Source organism: Salvelinus alpinus, chromosome 1, assembly GCF_045679555.1.
Source record: "Salvelinus alpinus chromosome 1, SLU_Salpinus.1, whole genome shotgun sequence".
NCBI lineage: Eukaryota > Metazoa > Chordata > Actinopteri > Salmoniformes > Salmonidae > Salvelinus > Salvelinus alpinus.
In genome coordinates, this window is record NC_092086.1 from 42,008,059 (window position 1) to 42,028,410 (window position 20,352).

A 20,352-nucleotide genomic window follows, 5' to 3' on the forward strand; every position below is an offset into this window, starting at 1 on the left:
ATGTAAATATACCACACCTCCTCGGGCCTTATTGTTTAAATCCACCACATCTTCTGTCTGAAATGTGTGTGTTCGGTCACATGCGTTAATGGAATCCCCAGATATCAAATGATAACTATTTTGTATCCTGGATAAACAGGGCATGGTGTATAGAGTTAATCATTAAATAATGATTTATAGTATCTATGTAATTTTGGGAAATTGGCTGGTGATTATCCCACAGTACGATATTGACTCGTGAACTAGCTAGCTAGTACTTTACGTTTCAGACTAGACATCGAAAGGTGAAACGGGATTGGCTATTTCTTTGGTCACATGCTACTTTCGCCCAATTAGCTTTCAGAATTTGCTGTTCAGGTGTGTGTAGTCATTTCTGCTCCTCAGCGAGGAGAGTTGGAGCGAAGCGTCGCTGAATTGGTAAGTCTAGAAGGATGTTTTATTTGGTGTGTTTTATAACGATGCACATACTATTCAGATTGATTTAATGATTACCACTGTCCCTATGAACACGAATTAAGCAACTATATTACCGGTGACACTCATTTGCCGTTGTACGAATTACGTCTCGCAAGCTAACATTAGCCTAGCAGCAGCCCTCTTTGTTCAGAACGCTCCCTCAGCTCGAACCACAAGCAAGGCAGCACGTCGTAAGGCACCATGCTAGCTACCTAACTTTAAATTATGGAGAAAAAATAAGATACGCAATAGGAATTGAAAGCAGATGCAGGATTTTGTCCATTGTATTATATTATTGCCTATATAGCTATGGATAGTCAACGTTGGCTACAATGCGAGGACACGACCATCTTGGGCTAGCCACGCTAGCTGACGTTAATCTCATAAAATGTTATCACAATATCATGGCGATCACATATGGTATTTTATATTTAACTATCTATCTATACCCACATAGTTAGCAGTCTAATCGTGGTGTGACTAGTGCAGGGGGCATATTCCAGACTGGCGCACTGAATTAAGGCTTGAAATTAAAATGGCGGCTGGAAGGATTCTCTTAGCCAGCCGATCCTACCCACTTGCTTACAGCAACACTGACTAGGGTCAGACAGCGTTCCTGTGTAGATAAATACACCACAGAGCCCATGCAAAATATTGCTCTATATGCTGAATTGTCGCATTGATCAACTGGTAGTTTTTCAGGAAAACTGACCTTTTCCTCCTCAGGAAGCATAAGCCACAGCAGCCATTTTGGAATATCAGTGTCAGCCAATTGGCTCCTTTTGTTGTTCAAATGACATGCCATTCCATAATGGCTACTGTTAACTAGCATTTGAACAAACATCTGTTTACTTAAAATCAAGCAGTCTTTCAGTCTTCTTGGTGTAACAGTTGGGATAATGGGACAATTTGGTGTACAACCAGTTATCATCCCAGGTTTGAGGTGTGTTTAACCAAGCCATATTTTGTGCCGGCGCCACAGTGTCTTAATCTAGACAGGAAGCCTGTCCAACCCTAGTGCCACTCTAAGCAAGCAAGCAGGTCAGATCTGCTGGCTAGGCCCTGGGTAACAAATGGTCATGTAAATGTTCCTGACAAGCCAGAATGTTGAATACAATTACATATTGTCAGTGGTTTGTCCTTCAGCTGCTTGAAATTCGAGACAAAATATCCACAGGAAAGTACTGTTTACCCAACTTTTTAGATTGGTGCTGAATGAACCATACACCTACCGCTCAATGTAAATTTAGTTTTGTATTGGATTATTCGGTTTGCTCTCAACAGGGTTTGCACAAGGTGCCTTAAAGTACTTGAATTTGGTACTCTGAAAAACTACTGGAATACCTTCAACATCAGACATTTTTTCAGGTTGGTACTCGGAAAAGTACTTGAATTAAATTGAGAGAACAGAAAATGCTCATGTTTATGAAATACCAAATGGCAGGCAAATTTACATCTAATCCTGCCTTTTGTGTATAGCAGAATTTTGTTGCTGTCTTTTATTTCAGCTCATGAAACATGGTACCCACAATTTACATGTTGCATTTTTATATTTTTGGTCATTATATATTACCCACTTTTTTTATATAACCACTGGACCCAACCAACCCACACTGTGTAAAGTGCAACAAATGCATCAGACTGACATTGCGAGCATTCGTGAATCAGTCCTGAAGAGCTATATGAAGGGTGAAAGACACCGCGCTGCATCCTGCGCTGGCGGCAGTTCTACATTGTGACATTTTCCTCTGCAATAACCTCCAGACCTTTGTTGCCAATCGCCTCATTCACAGGCTCCTGTCGTTCACATGCCATTTTCCTCACACAGCCACCCCGAATAGCGACACTAAAGCAGCAAGTCAGATGCAAGATAAAGTCTCTATGTCCAAAAACCTCCGTTTTGTTTGCGCGTTTTCTTCAGTAATCCACATGCTTAAACGCAGACAAAAAATCCAAATTGTATCCGTAAAGTTCATAGAAACATGTCAAACGATGTTTATATTCATTCCTCAGGTTGTTTTTAGCCTAAACAATCTATAATGTTTCAACCGGACAATAACGTCGTCAATATAAAAGGTAAACAAGAAAGGTACTCTCTCAGTCGCGCACATGAAAAAGCTCTGTGACACTTTAGGGTCCACTCATTCAGACTGCTCTTACTTCCTCATTTTTCAGAATACCGTCCTGAAACAATTTCTGAAGACTGTTGCCATCTAGTGGAAGGCATAGGAACTGCAATTTGAGTCCTAAGTCAATGGATACTATAATGGCATTGAGTAGAAAACTACAAAACAACAAGCCACCCCCCAAAAAGGTGTGGCTTGTTCTCCATCCTCATGGAGTTAAGGTACTTGGCTAGGCCCTGGGTTGGTAGAGCCACGGCAATGTTTTTTCCCGCAGCTAGTCATGTAGTTAGCTAGCTATCGAGCCTGGATGCCATAGCCCCTCTAGTAATGTAATAGTATCTATGTCATAAACCTTCAAAGTGCCAGAATAGTACTGATAATGGCAGCCATTTTGGTCAGGGAGAAATCCAAACCAGTCACTTCTCAGTATTGTTGTCGTCTCTACTCCCATTGTTAGTTGTAGGGGGAACGTTTAAATTTGGGAAATGTTCTTTAAATTTAAATCCATTGTTGCTCCGTGAGGTAATCCAACAATGTATATGCCGCCATGTTAGAGTATCTTTGTCTTCTCTCATTGAGCAAAACAGGCGCGTGTCATTAAAGTGACGCTTTATTTCTGCTTTGCTCACACGACGTGCAGAACTTTGGACACCCACCCGTCTTGAACAATGAGAGACAAAAATACTCTAAGATGGCGGCATATACATTGTTATACCTCTGAGGAAAAATGTATGTAATTTAATAACGGCGCATTTTCTAAATTCAAATGTTTCTTCTGCAACTGCAAACCAATGGGTTTGGAGACTTTGGTGAATTGGGCAAGTTATCACTTTGTAAATGTTAGTTGAAAAATTGCTCATGCCGTTTTACACTAGCTAAGGCGTAACGGCTGTATGGAAGCATTCACATATCGCCGCCATTAGAATGCTAGTTTCCCGAATGGAGGGATTTGACACATGATAGAAATTATCGGTTTGGTTGTGTACCTTGGATGACTTCTCAGCCAGGTTTACTGTCAGAACTGAGCGACTCAAGCCGTGGGGTACTGTCAGTTTCTAATTGATGTCAACTGCAATGAACCGTTCATAGATTTTAACTGCAGTGTGCTCGTGTTAAATACATTTTGGCTTTAGGACTGTGCATGTACAGCAGGTCTGTCTGGTAACTGATACCCTTTGCCTCATCATTCAAAACTGTACACTGGCTCTGAAATGTTAATTTCAAACTCGCGGATAACTGAAGAACAATGTTTTTTAGGTCGTTATTGCTCTCGGAGTCATACTGGTATATAGGGGCAGTAGCCCAATTAATCTTCCTTGGTAGAGCTACGTTTTAGTCACTAACATATCTGGCATCTGCTCTTGCAGGACTGATTCATAATCAAACTGATTGAATCAGTGTTTTGAAAGTAGATGCTGTTGGTGCCCCCAAGGATTGTGCTACAGTTGTTCTGGCACTGCTTCGGCCCTGGTCCAACTTCTCCCATCTTTTAATTTTGGGAGGAAGAATGTGACCGGTGTCCTGCTCATTATCTGTAGGCCTACAATGATGGAACAGCCCTTTTTTTAAATCAACAATGGGGATATCAGATCACTTTTGGCGCTGGGTTTTATACAGTGAAGCTCAAAACAGGAGAAAAGTTTTAGCGCAACCGTGTCCAATAACGATGCTCTGAGTCCTTTTTTTTTTTTTTTACTCCCCCATTCCGTGCCTACTTAACACAACCCAGGTTTGCAACAGGCTACAGTAGGAACACCCTTGTTGCTGCTGTTTCAGCACACTTAGCCTATGGGTAATTCCGTGGTATCTGAATTATGCTGAGCCTCCTGTTTAAATTGTTTAAAGCAGTCAATGTGCATAGTTGTTGGTTTGTTAAACATATAAATCAATGGTTTGTTTGGTATACATTTTAAAGTGAAAAATTGGATTCTGTGTAATTCCGTTAGCATGGAATTTCCCGTGTCATGCAAAGCCACCCTCCACTTTAGGGAGGTGCATTCTTAGGTCTGTTCAAAGAAATCCCTATGTTCTGTTACCCTTAAATACCATGTTTTTATATTAGCAAAAAAATGACATCTGCTACTCTAAGGGAATCTGGCATCCTTTTATTGCTTTGCTCATTTTAAGCATGTCCCTTTTGTTCTCAGCAGAACCAAGCAGCAGTGTTGGTGTTCTCTCAGGAAGTACCTGTTCTTGTATCACTGCCATATACACAGGATCGAAGACCCCAAAGCAACTATGGTACCTCTTTTCTTATACACACATTTTTAGGAAGGCTATTTTGTGTAAACACTTTCTATTTGGTAGTGAACATGGAGCGCTTACATTTTAATAGCCTCACCACTATAATAATTTGGCTCTTTAAGCAATCAACTGTATTTGTCTGACATAATTGATTGAGAAGATTATTTGTAAGTTAACAATGACGTGGCATACAAGTAGACCGATAAAAAAATAAATTTCTACAAATGTCCATTGTAAGGGTAATTCAGGTTGCTGCCAGTCAACACTGCCCTGGGCATTTCAAACACATGCTCCTGCTTGCATTTGATTGCACTCCTAATTGTACATGACTCTCACCCAGCAGTAGTCCATGGATGATTATGTAAGGACAGTGAAAGCTGACTAAGTGAAATTACTGTATTGAGAATTACAGTGGGGTGAAGGTTATCACAATATTACTGTTTCTTCCTATCAAAGCCACTTACTGACTACAATTGTGACCTGCTGAAGTCAATTCCTTAAAATAACTCCTCTTTTCCCATCCAGCCTCCTCCCCTGCGCCACCGATCCATGCGTATCTTCATGAACGACGACCGCCACGTGATGGCCAAGCACTCTGCTGTGTACCCCACACAGGAGGAGCTGGAGGGTGTGCAGAACATGGTGTCCCACACGGAGCGTGCCCTCAAGGCTGTCTCCGACTGGCTGGATGAGCAGGAAAAGGTGGTCAAGTCTGCACCAGACGGAACCGAGTCCGATAAAGAAAGGTAATTAAGTGGGAAATTGTATTCAAAATGGTGCATGGTGTACAAAAGGTCAGTTGCGTAGAAATACTTTTTGCGCCGTCAAGGCTGGAGTGTTGGTGAAGGCAGCATCACTTTCAGCTTCAAAAGTTATTGACCTGGGTACCCATGTCTCCTCTGCCAGTGAACCCAAGGCGTCGGAACAGGCCACACGGTCCCTGCGTGGGGTGATGAGGGTGGGCCTGGTGGCCAAGGGCTTGCTGCTGAAGGGGGACCTGGACCTGGAGCTGGTCCTTCTGTGTAAGGACAAACCCACCATCACCCTGCTGAAGAACGTGGCAGACAACCTGGCTGTGCAACTCAAGGTGAGTCCATTCACCTTCTGGTATTTTCTGTGTCTTCATATTCAGAGTTGGCTTTGTGAAGTTGAATTTGTTCTTTTGAGAATATACTCTCCTGCATCATTTCAGTTGTGGGGTGATGCATTCGTTTGAGAGGAATAGTCACAACTGAATTCAGTAGCAAATCTGTTTTTTTTATGCTTGGGGGTACATGACCTTGACTGCTTGGTGGGATAGCCACTACATGGCTATTTTATTAACAATTCCTCCTGTTCTACCTGGCAGACCATCACAGAGGACAAGTATGAGGTCACTCAGGTCATCCGTGAAGCCACCATCGTAATCAAGAGCACCAAGGAGCCTCCCCTGACCCTGACTATCAACATGACGTCCCCTCTGGTCCGCGAGGAGGTGGAGAAACAGGCTGCCGGAGGTAGGCTGCCACACAGGGGCAGACAGTTCACTAGCGCCCCCTTAGGCAGGGAGACTAAACAGGCAGGCAGCCAGTCTAGACAGATATTGTTTATTGGGCCTTCAATGGAGCTAGGGGATATGAGGGAACTGTCATGTAATGAAACCATGCTATGTTTATAGCTCTTTAGACTCTCGTAGTTCCATGTAATGTGATGTACATTTTTGATGGCCCAATACACAGTATAGAAAGGCTAGTTACTGACTGAAAAGGGTTTTCTATTCCCTATGGAGTCCAGACATTAACTATATGAAGGCTTACTGAGAATAACAAAAAAACAAACACCACTTTGTTTGCATGTTTTATACTGAACACTGATGAACGGTTTGCATTGCAGCAAAAATGAGTTGCAAAGTGTTGTCAAGTGTTCTGGTTACTAGACCCAGCAGTGGGCTATTGACTGTTGTTCATCAGCAGGGAGGACACGGGTTACAGATAACGCCAGGGGCTCTTTGACTCTGCATGGCTGAATGTCACTTCTCCCAGTCACAGTCAAAATCAGGGGACAACTGTGATCGCAGTCTTTGTAAATCCAATCCATGGGGGTTTGTCCGAAGCAGAGGGAGTCATAAGTTCAATAATAAATGCAAGAAATACCTACAGTGCCCTCTGTAATTATTGGCACAGTGAAGCATTTTTTTATATATATTTTTTTAATGTTGGCTCTAATTATTTGAGGAAGTTAGATGCACAAATATCATACCACCCCAAAATACTAACCTCCCCTGTTATTGTAATTGGGAGAGGTTTGCATGTCTTGGGGATATATTTGTGCGTCTAACTTTCTCACTCATCATTCACTATTCATTCAGGATGATCCATAATTATGGTAGCATCCACATTAATGTAGAAGTGTTAGAAATGTATTCTTATTTATAATAAAGGTTACTCCGAAACGACACGATACATTATTTACCATCAATTTCTATTGGGCACAAAATAATCTGAAACACGACCAAAACAAACAGAAAATGCATCCAACAAATGTCGAGTCACAAGCTTTATGTAGTCATTGCGTGCTATGAATATGGGACCAAATACTAAACATGGAACAACTTTTATACACAAGTGAATTTGTACTAAAAGTGCTGTAATTTCGGTTCACCCGGTATAGATACCCTCAAAGACAAGCTAATGGTCTGCACTTTAACCTCGTAGTCATTGTTGGATTTCAAATCCAAACGTTTGGAGTATAGAGCCAAAAGAAGACAAAATGCTTCACTTTCCCAATTACGGAGGGCACTGTATATTATGGGAAAGGGTACTAGTCGGAGGCGGCCCATGTTCCCCTCAGACGTTCTGAACAGGAAGTTGGATGTATCAACCTTGCCTTATCTATAACTGTGTCAACATTGAAGCCCAGTTTGGCTCTTGAAGGCCATCAGTTTTGCTGCAGTGTGGACTTGTTTTGATAATTTTGTGCATCTGATTCTCTCTGTCAAGCCTTCTAGTTTGTCAATTTTTAGGGACGCTGGACCTTTGACCAACTGGACGCTCTCTGTCTCGGAAGGGGCTAAGCAGTACACCCAGTATAGGGGTGAAGGGGAGGGGCTCTACCTCTCATTGTTATAGCAAAGCACTGACTTCATAACTGGGCTGAGGCATACAAGTTGACATTGAGTTAACATAATGGAGACAACTTCCCTTTTGATAATTCACTCCCACTGTAACCTTACATCCATACACATTTTTCTCCATATAGGCCTACTGGGAGTGATCTTAAGAAATCACCCACTTAACAGCAGTTTCTGAAGTGGGTTGAAGTTACATATCTTTAGTGTAATTGCAGTTTCACTGAGAGGTTCAGACCATTAAGTTCTCCAGGTGGGGGGGTCCCCCTCCCCTTCCCCGTCCTGCCTGTGGTTTGGGAAAGCTGCCTACTCCCCCTGGCCGTGTGACAGAACCCCCCTTGGTCAAACTGTACCTTGTCTTCTTATTCCACCCGCCAATAGAAACGCTATCAGTCAACGATCCCCCGGATGTTCTGGACAGGCAGAAATGTCTTACTGCCTTGGCGTCTCTTCGCCACGCCAAGTGGTTCCAGGTTTGCATCTTGTCTTTATTTGTCTTAAAGTAGTTCAGTTTTTTCTACATTTGACGCAGTTTCTTTCTTTGGTCGTTTTTTTCTGTGTTTTTGTTTTTAAATGTCCTTTCGAAGTGTATCTATCACCTGTAGTAGACTTCTTACTCTGTGGTTTTTATAGCGTTTCCAAGGAAACCTTTGTCATTACCTTGTAGAGATGCTCTGCTGACTTAACAGGTTTGATTGCAGTGTCATTGAAAATGTTCAATGCTGATTTTAGAAAGGACGTTCAACAATCCCCTCAAAGCAACCATTGTCTTAAACCACTGCTTAATTTTGATCAGAGATGTGGAACTAACTTGCTACACTCGGGTGCAATATTTCTCAAATATTATCAATCGACAACCCTTTTCTGTACCATCATATTGTGTTGAGGTTGATTCCTCGTTGTGGACTATGTTGATTCTTAGTCATCATAGTGAACTGTCATCTCTCGCTCTTAACTGTAAGCGCTCCATCTCTGCAGCCTGTTCTTGTAGAGTGTGTAGGCTCCAATCCCCCATGCTCTGGCTGTTTCAGCTTTCTGTGTGCCACAAAAAAGGAATATTGCACCTTAGTTAGAAAATGTACATTCACTAGTCCGTCTTCTGGGGCCTCATTTTGTAAACGTTGCTTATACACAAAATATGCCCTAAAACAAGTGTGCACCAAAGTTAACATTAAAAATACTCTCCTTCCATGAACTTCAGACCATGCATAAGCACAGTTTCTAGTGGGTGAAGTATTACATTGCAAGGTGAAAGTGGTAGCCTTGTGCTAATTGGGAATATGACTCTTACTCATAACAAACAGGCGGCCTAGCTAAAAAATAATGCCAAAATCTACCATTAGTGAGAAGAGCAAAACGTTTTTATTTTCTTTGCTTTCTAAAATAAAATCCTATTTCACTTACATGATCATTGCCGAATAAATTCTTCACCTTTTCTGACTCGTGCTTTCATAGGCTACTTGCGAAATGGTCTATAGGCCTACAAGTTATTATAGGCTACCATTCTTCCCATCGCTCATATCCTTTGACTTACGTCACAGTAGTAAATAAGCTATTTCAAGTATTTTGCTCTGTGATCCATTCCAAAATGCCGTTTAACAGTAGAACAGACTGTTCACCTTTTCATTGACGTTTGTAGGCTTGGCCTATGTCTGAATACTGTAATGTCAAATTTCTCGAGTAGACATTTCATTTAGAAGCTAAATACATACTACTACAACAACCATTGCATAATATATTCCTCAACATTTCTGGCCATGTTAAGACGGTTGAGTTCATATTCCTGAAGTAGCCATATAATAAATTACCATGTCACATCTCATTTAATTGGGCCAATTAGATTTATTTTATTTTTTTCAGAGTAGGTATTGTTTCAGAACTTGTGGACATTGTTACATATTTAGGTTTGTGGGGAGAAAGTCAATGCAAAACATTATTGCATTCAACGATCTGTTTACAGGTCCACAACAATTTGCAATTGATTTTGGCTTTCAGAAACAGTCAGATACAGCAAATGTCACTACAAAAGAAAACATTCTGCCAACACAAGCCATTTGATCAAGTCGCTATTGCTATTTAGATACTGTCTTTGCCTAATTCCAATTCTAGTATACAGCAAATAAGCGCATTGTTGTCGCTGTGAAATGTGTGCGTTTTTCAGCTGGACATATCCTGCTCGTTAACGTGCACACTTTTAAACATTTTTATGACTGGTCTGATTTCTAATGGGGAAAATGGCGCCAAGTTTTTATAAAGCTCTTTTTGTCCGTGTGCAGTCTTTTCAGAAATGGCGCAAATATTTACTGTTAAATTCACGCAATGGTTATAAATGAGGCCCCTGGTATACCCCATACAATAACCTTTAGAGCTACTGTAAGGTATCACCTCTCATTAAACTAAGCACATTATAAATACTGTCATTGTCCTACATTTTTCCATGTCGGCATTTGGCTTTACATTGACTCCCCTTCTCCCTCTAATCATTTAACAGAATCACAAGTTGACACATTTGATACGGAGCTGCAAGAAGCACAATTGCTCAACAATTACCACCCTGTCATACCTATTACAGTACCACTGATCAAATCTGCTTTTTACTTCACACAAATGGAGTTGTCTATTAAATTCAATAACCACATCTGCAGACAGAACAAATATCAGATTCATGCTGCACTTTTTCCACACTGTACCACAATAATGACAAAGCAGAGCCGTTAGTCTGTGTGGCTTTTTGATGTAGCTGCTGCTTCGTGTTTTTTGTGAGTTCTTGTTTGACTAAGGCTCCCTCTCCCTCCACCCCCTCCCTGCTTGTGTCTCCAGGCCAGGGCCAATGGGCTGAGGTCCTGCGTCATCGTCATCCGCATCCTGAGGGACCTGTGCTCCCGCGTCCCCACTTGGGCCCCACTGCATGGATGGGTGAGTCACCAGCAGCATTTTCTGCCAGCTGGTTCTTTCGAACGCCCCCTGACTCCTGACATTTGGTTTGAGAAATGTCATTCTAATTACAGTGGTCAGGTTTGATGTGTAAGATGGGAATTTATTTAAGGGGCTTAGTATATCAAACTGCAACAGTTTCTTATTTACAGCCGTTTTATCCAATTTGTCAAACGTCTGGACAAAATACAAACATTAACATTTCTTCCCTTCACCCCCTCTAGCCAATAGAGCTGCTGTGTGAGAAGGCAATTGGCACAGGGAACCGGCCAATGGGAGCAGGTGAGGCTCTGCGAAGAGTTTTGGAGTGTCTGGCTTCTGGAATCCTCATGGCTGGTGAGTAGTCTCAAAGAGTGGAGAGGACATGTCCTCCCACCTCTGCTTAATGTAGTAATTCCACATCACAAGCCAAAAGATGTAATAATTTGCCTGTTTGTTTTTAGATGGTGCTGGAATCTGTGATCCATGTGAGAAGGAGCTGACAGATGCTATTGGCCACCTGGACCTCCAGCAGAGGGAGGACCTCACACAGAGTGCCCAGGTGAGTCACATCTACACCCACAGGGCCTACTGAGTGGGGCAGTGGTCTAAGGCACTGCATCGCAGTTGCTAGCTGTGCCGCTAGAGATCCTGGTTCGTGTCCAGTCTCTGTGAGACCCAGCGGCGCACAATTGGCCCAGCGGCGTCTGGGTTAGGGGAGGGTTTGGCCGGCAGGGATGTCCTTGTCCCATCGCGCTTTAGCGACGACTCCTGTGGCGAGCCGGGTGCGCACATGCACGTCGCCAGCCGTATGCACATCGCCAGGTGTGCGGTGTTTCCTCCAACACATTGGTGTGGCTGGCTTCCGGGTTAAGCAGGCATTGTGTCAAGAAGCAGTGCAGCTTGGTTGGTCGTGTTTTGGAGGACGAGTCCATCCGGGAGTTGCTGCGATGAGACAAGATTAACTACCAATTGGATACCACAAAATTGGGGAGAAAAGGGGGTGAAAGTGTTCTCTCTTTTTTTTTTTTTTTTTTTTTTTACACCAACGACAGGGTGTGATTATGGTGGCTGTAGTGAATGTAAAAAATCACCACCTGTTCATCTGTTTTCAGCATGCCTTAAGGCTGTCTGCCTTCGGACAGCTTCACAAAGTGCTAGGGATGGACCCCCTTCCCTCCAAAATGCCCCGGAAACCCAGGAGCGAGACCCCCATTGACTATACAGGTAAGCCAGGCTGCAGACGTGTGCATACAACTTAGTGTCCATTTTTTGGAAAGGCTCAGCAGTCCCTGTGTTTTTGTTGCAGTCCAAATCCCCCCCAGTACAACCTACGCCCCACCAATGAAGAGGCCTATCGAGGAGGAGGAAGGAGGGGAGGACAAAAGCCCAAACAAGAAAAAAAAGAAGCTGCAAAAGAAATGTAGGTGTTGCTTAGTTCTTCCTGTTCAGCGCAGTTCTTCAGTGTTAGCATGCAAATTCGGCTACTCTTTTTAATTTCACCCTTGGCTGGATCAAAACAATTTATTAAGTGGCAGTGTTTTTTAATCCTAATCTTCACTAGCCCCAGATGAGAAGTCGGAGCCTCCCCAGGCCATGAATGCTCTGATGAGGCTGAACCAGCTGAAGCCTGGCCTGCAGTATAAACTCCTCTCCCAAACTGGCCCGGTGCACGTACCAGTCTTCACCATGGCTGTGGAGGTGGACGGCAAGAGCTTTGAAGCCTCAGGCCCATCCAAACGCACTGCCAAGCTTCACGTTGCTGTCAAGGTGAGTGGGGTAAATGGTGTAGATGTTCTAAGCGTTTGGTGTGTTGTCATGAAATCTGAAGATTGTAACTATTGTCTGCTGCGCTTCACATATTTTCCTTTCCAATCTTTTGCCTGGCCCAATCATAGGTCCTCCAGGACATGGGCCTCCCCACAGGTGTGGAGCTGAAGACTGCTGAGCCAGTGAAGACTGAGGTGGCAACGGCCATTGTGGAGGAGGTGAAACCCTGCATCACTCCCATCGCGATGGACACCGCAGCCACAGGGGCGGACAGTGTGGAGGCCACAGACGGTGCAGAGGTATGGGTCCTCTGAGTAGAACTCAAAACACTGTTTTTGGGCACTAGGCTCGGTTTTGACTCCAGTTTCTTGTATTGGTCTTGTTTACAGAGAAATGTCTGTCTCTCTTTGTCTTCAGAGTGCTCGTCAACAGGGACCAATCCTGACCAAACATGGGAAGAACCCTGTGATGGAGCTAAATGAGAAGCGGCGCGGCCTCAAGTATGAGCTCATCTCAGAGACCGGAGGCAGCCACGACAAACGCTTCGTCATGGAGGTTAGTGTCTCAGGAGTGGAAGAATTGCCCATCCACCCTGCAACCAGACTGATGCCTTTAGAATCAAACAGTTCATATCCAGCTGCTTCAATGATTGGAGAAGTTTACTTTATTTGCACCAAATCTCAATTTCATGTCAATTTTATAGAGGTGTCAATTTTTAGATTTTTTTCATTTATTTGGCTTGGTTTTGAGAATTTACCCCTGCATCACTATACTGAGAGCTTTGTTGTTTCTAACATTACATTTGGGTGTTTTTGGAGTTTTGTTCATGTTTATCTGTGGCTCCCATACTGCAGAACGAGCAACAAGGAAGTATATTGGTGAGGTACATTTCTCAAAACGGTGTCTGGACACTTCTATAGCAACATACAATTTATATCTCAAATTTGGTTCAAATAAAGTTAACTTGTCCTTTTAAACATTGACAATAACAACATGAGCTTGGCTTTGACACAAATTCTTGGTCCCATGCTTTATCCTGTTCTTGCCTGAGTCTATGTATTGACCTGTCTTTCCTCCTGTTCCAGGTGGAGATAGACGAACAGAAGTTCCAAGGGACTGGCTCCAATAAGAAGGTGGCCAAGGCCTATGCTGCCTTGGCAGCCCTGGACAAACTCTTCCCAGAGGGCTCTGTGACTGAGGCAGCCAAGAAGAAGAAACTCCCAATGGTAAGATTCCCTCTGCCTTACTGTATATCTTTGCTTGCTATTGTTTGTAAAATAAATTAACTGAGTAATGATGGTTGCTGCTGAACTGTCTGTCAATTTAGTCCTCGTGTTTTCTCCAACAGCATGGGTTTGGCATGATGGGTGACCCGACTGGTGACCCGGCAGCCACTCCCAGGGGCAGAGGTAGAGGGCGTGGCAGGGGGAGGGGCCGAGGGTTCAATAATGGTGGCAGCTATGGTCAAGGTAAAACAGAGCTATATGCTACCTACAGTGCCCTCAAAGTATTCACACCCTTTTACTTTCTCCACGTTTTGTTACAGCCTGAATTTAAAATTGATAAAATGTATTTTTTGTCACTGGCCAACACATTACCCCAATGTAAAATGTTTGAATAACTACCCCATCTCTGTACCCCGCACATGCAATTATTTGTTAGGTTCCTAAGTCGAGCAGTGAATTTCAAACACAGATTCAACCACAAAGACCAGGGAGGTTTTCCAATGACTCTCAAAGAAGGGTACCTATTGGTAGATGGATTGTTTTTAAAGCAGACACTGAATGTATTTTTGAGCATGGTGAAGTTGTTAATTACACTTTGGATGGCGTGTCACTACAAAGATACAGGCGTCCTTCCCAACTCAGTTGCCAGAGAGGAGGGAAACCGCTCAGGGATTTCAGAGGCCAATGGTAACTTTAAAACAGGTACAGAGTTTAATGGCTGTGATAGGAGTAACTGAGGATGGATCAACATTGTAGTTACTCCACAACACTAACCTAATTGACAGTGAAAAGGAAGCCTGTGCAGAGTAAAAAATATTCCAAAACATGCATCCTGTTTGCAACAAGGCACTAAACTAATACTGCAAAAAATGTGGCAAAGCAATTAACTTTGTCCTGAATACAGTGTGTTATGTTTGGGGCAAATCCAATACAGAGTAACACTCCATATTTTCAAGCATAGTGGTGGCTGCATCATGTTATGGATATTCTTGTAATCTTTAAGAACTGGGTTTTTCCGGATAAAAAAAGAAACTGAGTGGAGCTAAGCACAGACAAAATCCTAGAGAGAAACCTGGTTGACTTCTTTCCGTCAGGCAGTGGGAGACGATAGCAGGACAATAACCTAACACACAAGGCCAGCTATACACAGGAGTTGCTTATCAAGAAGACATTGAATGTTCCGGAGTTGCATAGTTACAGATTTGACTTAAATCAGCTTTTAAATCTTTGGCAAGATTTGAAAATTGCTGTCTAGCAATGACTAACAAATGACCAACAACAAACTTGACAGCGCTTGAATATATATATTTTTTTTAATGTGCAAATATTGTACAATCCAGGTGTGTAAAACTCTTAGACTTACCCAGAAAGACTCTCAGCTGTCAGAAAGACTCTCAGCTGTAATCGCTGCCAAAGGTGATTCTAACATGTATTGACCCAGGGGTGTGAATATTTATGTAAATTAGTGTATGTATATATTTTTTGGGGGTCCATGAACATTTTTTACCTTTGTCATTATGGGTGATTGTGTGTAGACTGTCAGGTCAGAAATTTAATAAAATTGTTATTCAGGCTCTAATACAATAAAATGTGGAATAAGTCATGGGGTGTGAGTGCTTTCTGAAGGCACTACATGCAATTATTGTGTATTCTGTCCCTGAATTGACTTTATGCTGTAAATACTGTTCTTCAACATTAAATGGTAGGCAACATCTCACATCAGCTGAGAAATGTAATGGTTGGTTTGCTTAACTCCTCAGGTGGCTATGGAAGTTATGGATATGGGAACAATGGAAACTCTGGAGGCTATAGTGAGTATTGATTTTCCCTTATCCTCATTTTCCAATCCCTGGAATAGTCTTGCGACTCCTAGTCTGGTTTTTATTTGATATGTCCACCTTTATCATGAGGACACTAGAAGAGGGGTTCTCACTCTACACGCATTGTAAGATGAGCAGAAGTTCAGTGTGGTTTGATCAGAGCACAACATGCTCAGCCGTCTTGGTGGAGAGTTAGTGGCATACATCTGGAGGTTTCCAACAATACAAGACCTGGAAAAGTTTAAGAAATCTTTAAAGTATCTTTTTGTTTTTGGAGCGTATGCCATTGAATGTCATCTAAACAAACTACCAAAGAAGAAACTTGAGTGCTCTTATTCCTGGTTTGATTATGATTTTACATTTCTCTGCTTTGTTAAGCCACAGGACTCAATCTATATCACTTTGACCCCCCCCCAGCAGCCTGTTCTGAGGAAACACCTTCTTGAGCGTGACAGGAGCAGAGAAATCTAAAAGTCCCAACAAACAAAAAAGCAGTTTGAAAACAATTTGACCAAGTCATTGACACATGCCACTTTTTATGGCAAAAAACAAACCAATCTAATTCCATTTTTCCTTCTCTGCTCTGTCTCATTCTTTAGGTGACTTTGTCTCAGACTGCTATGGCTACCACGAGTTTGCTACATAGATCATCCCAATCTTTTAAATCAAAACAAAATGTAGAGAAAGAGGAGCAAACTATAGTGTTCCCGCAACATGAACTCCAATCACTCCCCCGGGAAAGAACTGTCCCTTTACTTACCCGCTACGACTCATGTCCCAACGCCTAGAGAGATGGGAGGCCAGTGAGTGCATGTTGCCTTTGGTCACCTTCCATACCCTCTGCCAACCCTGGGACGTACCTGGACACCTGGATATGCCAAAAGACACAGCCACACTTTCCCAATAGACTGCCTTCCTTAGTGGTATTGAGACCAGAGCATTATGGTTGGCTGATGGATAATGGCCCACTGTGATGACATGCACATTGGAGTGGGTCAGACTGGGGAGTTGATTCCATTGGTGGCCATCTGTCTTGAATGTCTACACACAAAAAAAGTTTTTTCTTCTGATGTGAACGGTCTTATTTCATTTTGTTGTCTGAAAATGTATTATCAATCACCTCATTGTCAATGTTTTTTTGCATTTTGTTATGGATCATAAGGCTGCTTTGAATATTTGCAGTTTTTTATTAAAATGTCAGAATTGCTCAATTGTGGCTTATTGATGCATGATGGTGGTTACATGCTAGTCTTACTTTGAAAATGACAATGTTCACAATGCCCCTCATTTACCTCACACGTGAGGCACCTTTAGGCATGAAAGAACCACAGCGCTGTTGATACTTGCACAAGAATGATTTTGACATTCTGCATTATGATTGTGAAGTAAAAATAGTCTTGTATGTTTTTTAAAAATAAATGTGATATCCCATACAATAATGTGGTACTACAATTTTAGTGAAACGCTTCACTTTCTTGAAAATGCAATGTATTAACATTCACAAGCATGGGTGTGACACCAGTGGAACTCTACAAAACCCCCTCTTAATCTAATGTCTCTTTCTTTTAGATTATTACAATAGTGGAGCAAATGGTGGAGCTGCGGCTGCTGGCACCGTTACTGAAGTCCCTGCGGCCAGCACTACAGGCGTGGCAGCTGCAGGAACCTACGGTTCATACTACCAGAATGATGGAGGCTACTCCACCCCTACTCCAGCTCCCAAAGCCCCTGTCAAAAAGGAGGCCAAGTCAACCTTCCCTGGACCGCCAGGAGTTGGTGGGGGGGCCCAAGGGGCCTACCAGACCACCCCTGGCCAAAGTGCCTATAACCAGTATGGCCAGGGCTATGGGCAAGGCAATAAGACCTTCAATCAAAACCAGGCAGGAGCAGGAGTTTATCCTTACAGCACTGCCTACCCCAGCCAGGTGACGGGCAGCGCTGTTGCCAGCCAAGACTACAGTTACGACGGTAAGATGGATTCTCGGCAAAGGGGATCACAAGTACACCGTAACCTAAGCTGTTTTATCGAGAGTTTCACTAATCAACTTCCTCTTCCATAGGTTATGGAAATCAGTCAAATTACAACGCACAGGCAGGAGCCAACCAGAGCTATGGTGCAAATCCAGCTCCATACCACAACCCAGTAGGATACGGCAGGGGAGACCCCACTGTGAACTACCAGTACAGATAGACTGAATCCGCCCTCGGCATACCTCCATCTGAGCCCCATAGTACCACCCCACAACCCTGTCACAAGCGTTCTCCAAAGAAGCGATGGTGGCTGTCCTGTGATCCATGGTTTTTCCATGTCTACGTGCATTTTTTTTTTTTTTTTTTTACTTTAAAGTAATAACCTGGACTTATTAGTTGGCAGCTCCCCACGGCTGAATCAAATGGTCTATTTCATCAGTTTGGTCAGTGTTCACGCTTTTATTTTATTTGTATGCACTCCACCAATTTCCCCTCCCCCACATCACTACCACCCAAAAAGAGGGAATGACACATCACCTTTTTTTTTTTACCCCCAGCTATGATTTTATTTCTGTCCATACACAAAAAGTGAACTATGTTGACCACTAGTTGTTTTTGGCTGAGGATTTGTTTAAATTTTCATTTTTACAATACAATGGGCCTGGACAACTGCTTGCTTGTTGAAGTATTTGCTTGTAATTTTAGACATTTATTTTTCAATGTTTTAGTTGACGTATTTCTGTAGTTTTAATTTTAACAAATAGTTTTGGAAATTACTAGGAAAACATTTTAAATGTCAATCACATTTCTGGTCAAAGTAGATTTGGTGGTTGGGATTATTTTATTTTTTCTCAGAACCGTGTATAAGAAAGTGTGGTGTTTGTATCAATAAAGGACTTTTATTTTGGAGGAAAGCAACTTGTGTGTCGACCAAGCATTTCACTTCATGAAAGAGGCTCTCTACTAACCTTACGTTCCCTCCCAGATATCAGAAAATAGATTTTGAAGTCAACATTGTGCAAGGAAATGTTACATTTGTCCTTTTGGAGACGCTCCTATCCAGAGTGATTTAGTACATTCATCTTAAAATGGCTAGGTGGGACAACCACATCTGTCATAATACATTTTTCCTCAAGGTAGCTATCAGCAAAATTAGTTACCTGTCCAAAATTATAATCAGTAACAACTTTTGGATTACCCAAACTCAGTAATTTATTCTGATTACATTCAGTGCTTTTAAATTACTTGGCCCATAAAATGCATTGGAAGACAAATGTATGTTACCAATTGAACCACATCTATTGTAGGATAAATCAATGTTAGTTTACATAGCTGGCCATATATGGATGTTAAATTGTACTTTAAGGGTTGGCTATGTAGGCTTCTATTAATCTAACCCATTGCTTTCTACTCCATATAATAGGATTATATCCTTACATTAAAAACCAAAGTCAGAATTCCAGTTATTCTAATGTTATACCCCTTGATCTTCAAGAATAGGACTTGGAAATATGGAAGTATAGATTAGCCAAATTGTTTTACCTGAGCATAACCCAAAACTAAGGATTTATTAGCCAGCCCTACTCTGTTTATGATTTTGTTTGGGCTCATTGATTTGAGTTGAAAAATAAATGGTGAGCTCATGGAATGGCATGCTTTGAGCACTACTGAAAAGTACCATTTACATGTGAAAAATGAATGATATATGCTGCATTTGCTATATGCCTATTGTTTACTTTTTTGTTGGTAACACTTTATCTTGATAATATGCAGCTGTTTAAAGGGCAAATCCACAGATAAAACAATATGGACGCCGCCTCTGTTTTGGTAAAAAGCTGAGGGATGGGCCTGGAGAAATGTAACCACTGAGATTAATAGACAGCTATGGATGCAAGGACTGACCATCCATGACACACAAATTATTGTTTTAACCATGTGAGGCTATACGGTGTTTGTTCACATTTACAATGTTTACAAACATTGGAGAAAAACAAGTGCATATTTTGGGTTCTCACGTATTCTAGGTCAGAACCATCCAGAGTAGTGATGCTGTATGTGCGGGCAGCGATCGGTTGAAGAGCATGCATTTAGTTTTACTTGCATTTAAGAGCAGTTGGAGGCCACGGAAGCAGTGTTGTATGGCATTGAAGCTTGTCTGGAGGTTTGTTGACACAGTGTCCAAAGAATGGCCAGAAGTAAACAGAATGGTGTCGTCTGCGTAGAGGTGGATCAGAGAATCACCAGCAGCAAGAGCGACATCATTGATGTATACAAAGAAAAGAGTCGTCCCGAGAATTGAACCCTGTGGCACCCCCATAGAGACTGCTAGAGGTCCGGACAACAGGCCCTCCGATTTGACACACTGAACTCTATCTGAGAAGTAGTTGGTGAACCAGGCTAGGCAGTCATTTGAGAAACCAAGGCTGTTGAGTCTGCCGATAAGAATGTGGTGATTGACAGTCGAAAGCTTTGACCAAGTCGATGAATACGGCTGCACAGTATTGTCTCTTATCGGTGGCAGTTATGATATCGTTTAGGACCTTGAGCGTGGCTGAGGTGCACCCATGACCAGCTCGGAAACCAGATTGCATAGCGGAGAATGCACGGTGGGACTCGAAATGGTCGGTGATCTGTTTGTTAACTTTGTTTCCGAAGACCTTAGAAAGGCAGGGTAGGATAGAAACAGGTCTGTAGCAGTTTGGGTCTAGAGTTTCTCCCCC

The 20,352-nt window shown here is 42.4% G+C and overlaps 1 protein-coding gene across 5 annotated transcripts; it reads left to right on the forward strand.

The window, feature by feature from the left end:
* The first annotated feature begins 305 nt into the window (after positions 1-305).
* On the forward strand, positions 306-18,550 carry LOC139576436 (interleukin enhancer-binding factor 3 homolog). 5 transcript variants are annotated; one of them, XM_071402561.1, is made up of 19 exons: positions 306-417; positions 4,730-4,823; positions 5,352-5,572; positions 5,733-5,913; positions 6,175-6,322; positions 8,314-8,405; positions 10,753-10,848; positions 11,091-11,202; positions 11,310-11,407; positions 11,961-12,072; positions 12,155-12,268; positions 12,410-12,615; positions 12,744-12,914; positions 13,033-13,170; positions 13,701-13,841; positions 13,964-14,084; positions 15,602-15,652; positions 17,231-17,629; positions 17,722-18,550. In XM_071402561.1, the coding sequence occupies exons 2-19, from the start codon at positions 4,821-4,823 to the stop codon at positions 17,850-17,852; spliced, it is 2,535 nt and encodes an 844-aa protein (XP_071258662.1). In that variant the 5' UTR covers positions 306-417; positions 4,730-4,820; the 3' UTR covers positions 17,853-18,550. The 5 variants fall into 5 exon arrangements, with proteins under 5 accessions (XP_071258662.1, XP_071258687.1, XP_071258680.1 ...); XM_071402570.1 differs by having other exon boundaries at positions 331-417; positions 4,733-4,823; XM_071402586.1 differs by lacking the exons at positions 17,231-17,629; positions 17,722-18,550 and adding an exon at positions 16,261-17,113.
* The last annotated feature ends 1,802 nt before the right edge of the window (positions 18,551-20,352 follow it).

What these genes read in the sequence shown, in the direction of transcription:
- LOC139576436 (XM_071402561.1), top strand. An exon ending in TGGTGGCAGCTATGGTCAAG is followed by an intron (nt 14,085 to 15,601) that starts GTAAAACAGAGC and finishes TTAACTCCTCAG; the next exon opens with GTGGCTATGGAAGTTATGGA. An exon ending in TGGAAACTCTGGAGGCTATA is followed by an intron (nt 15,653 to 17,230) that starts GTGAGTATTGAT and finishes TCTTTCTTTTAG; the next exon opens with ATTATTACAATAGTGGAGCA.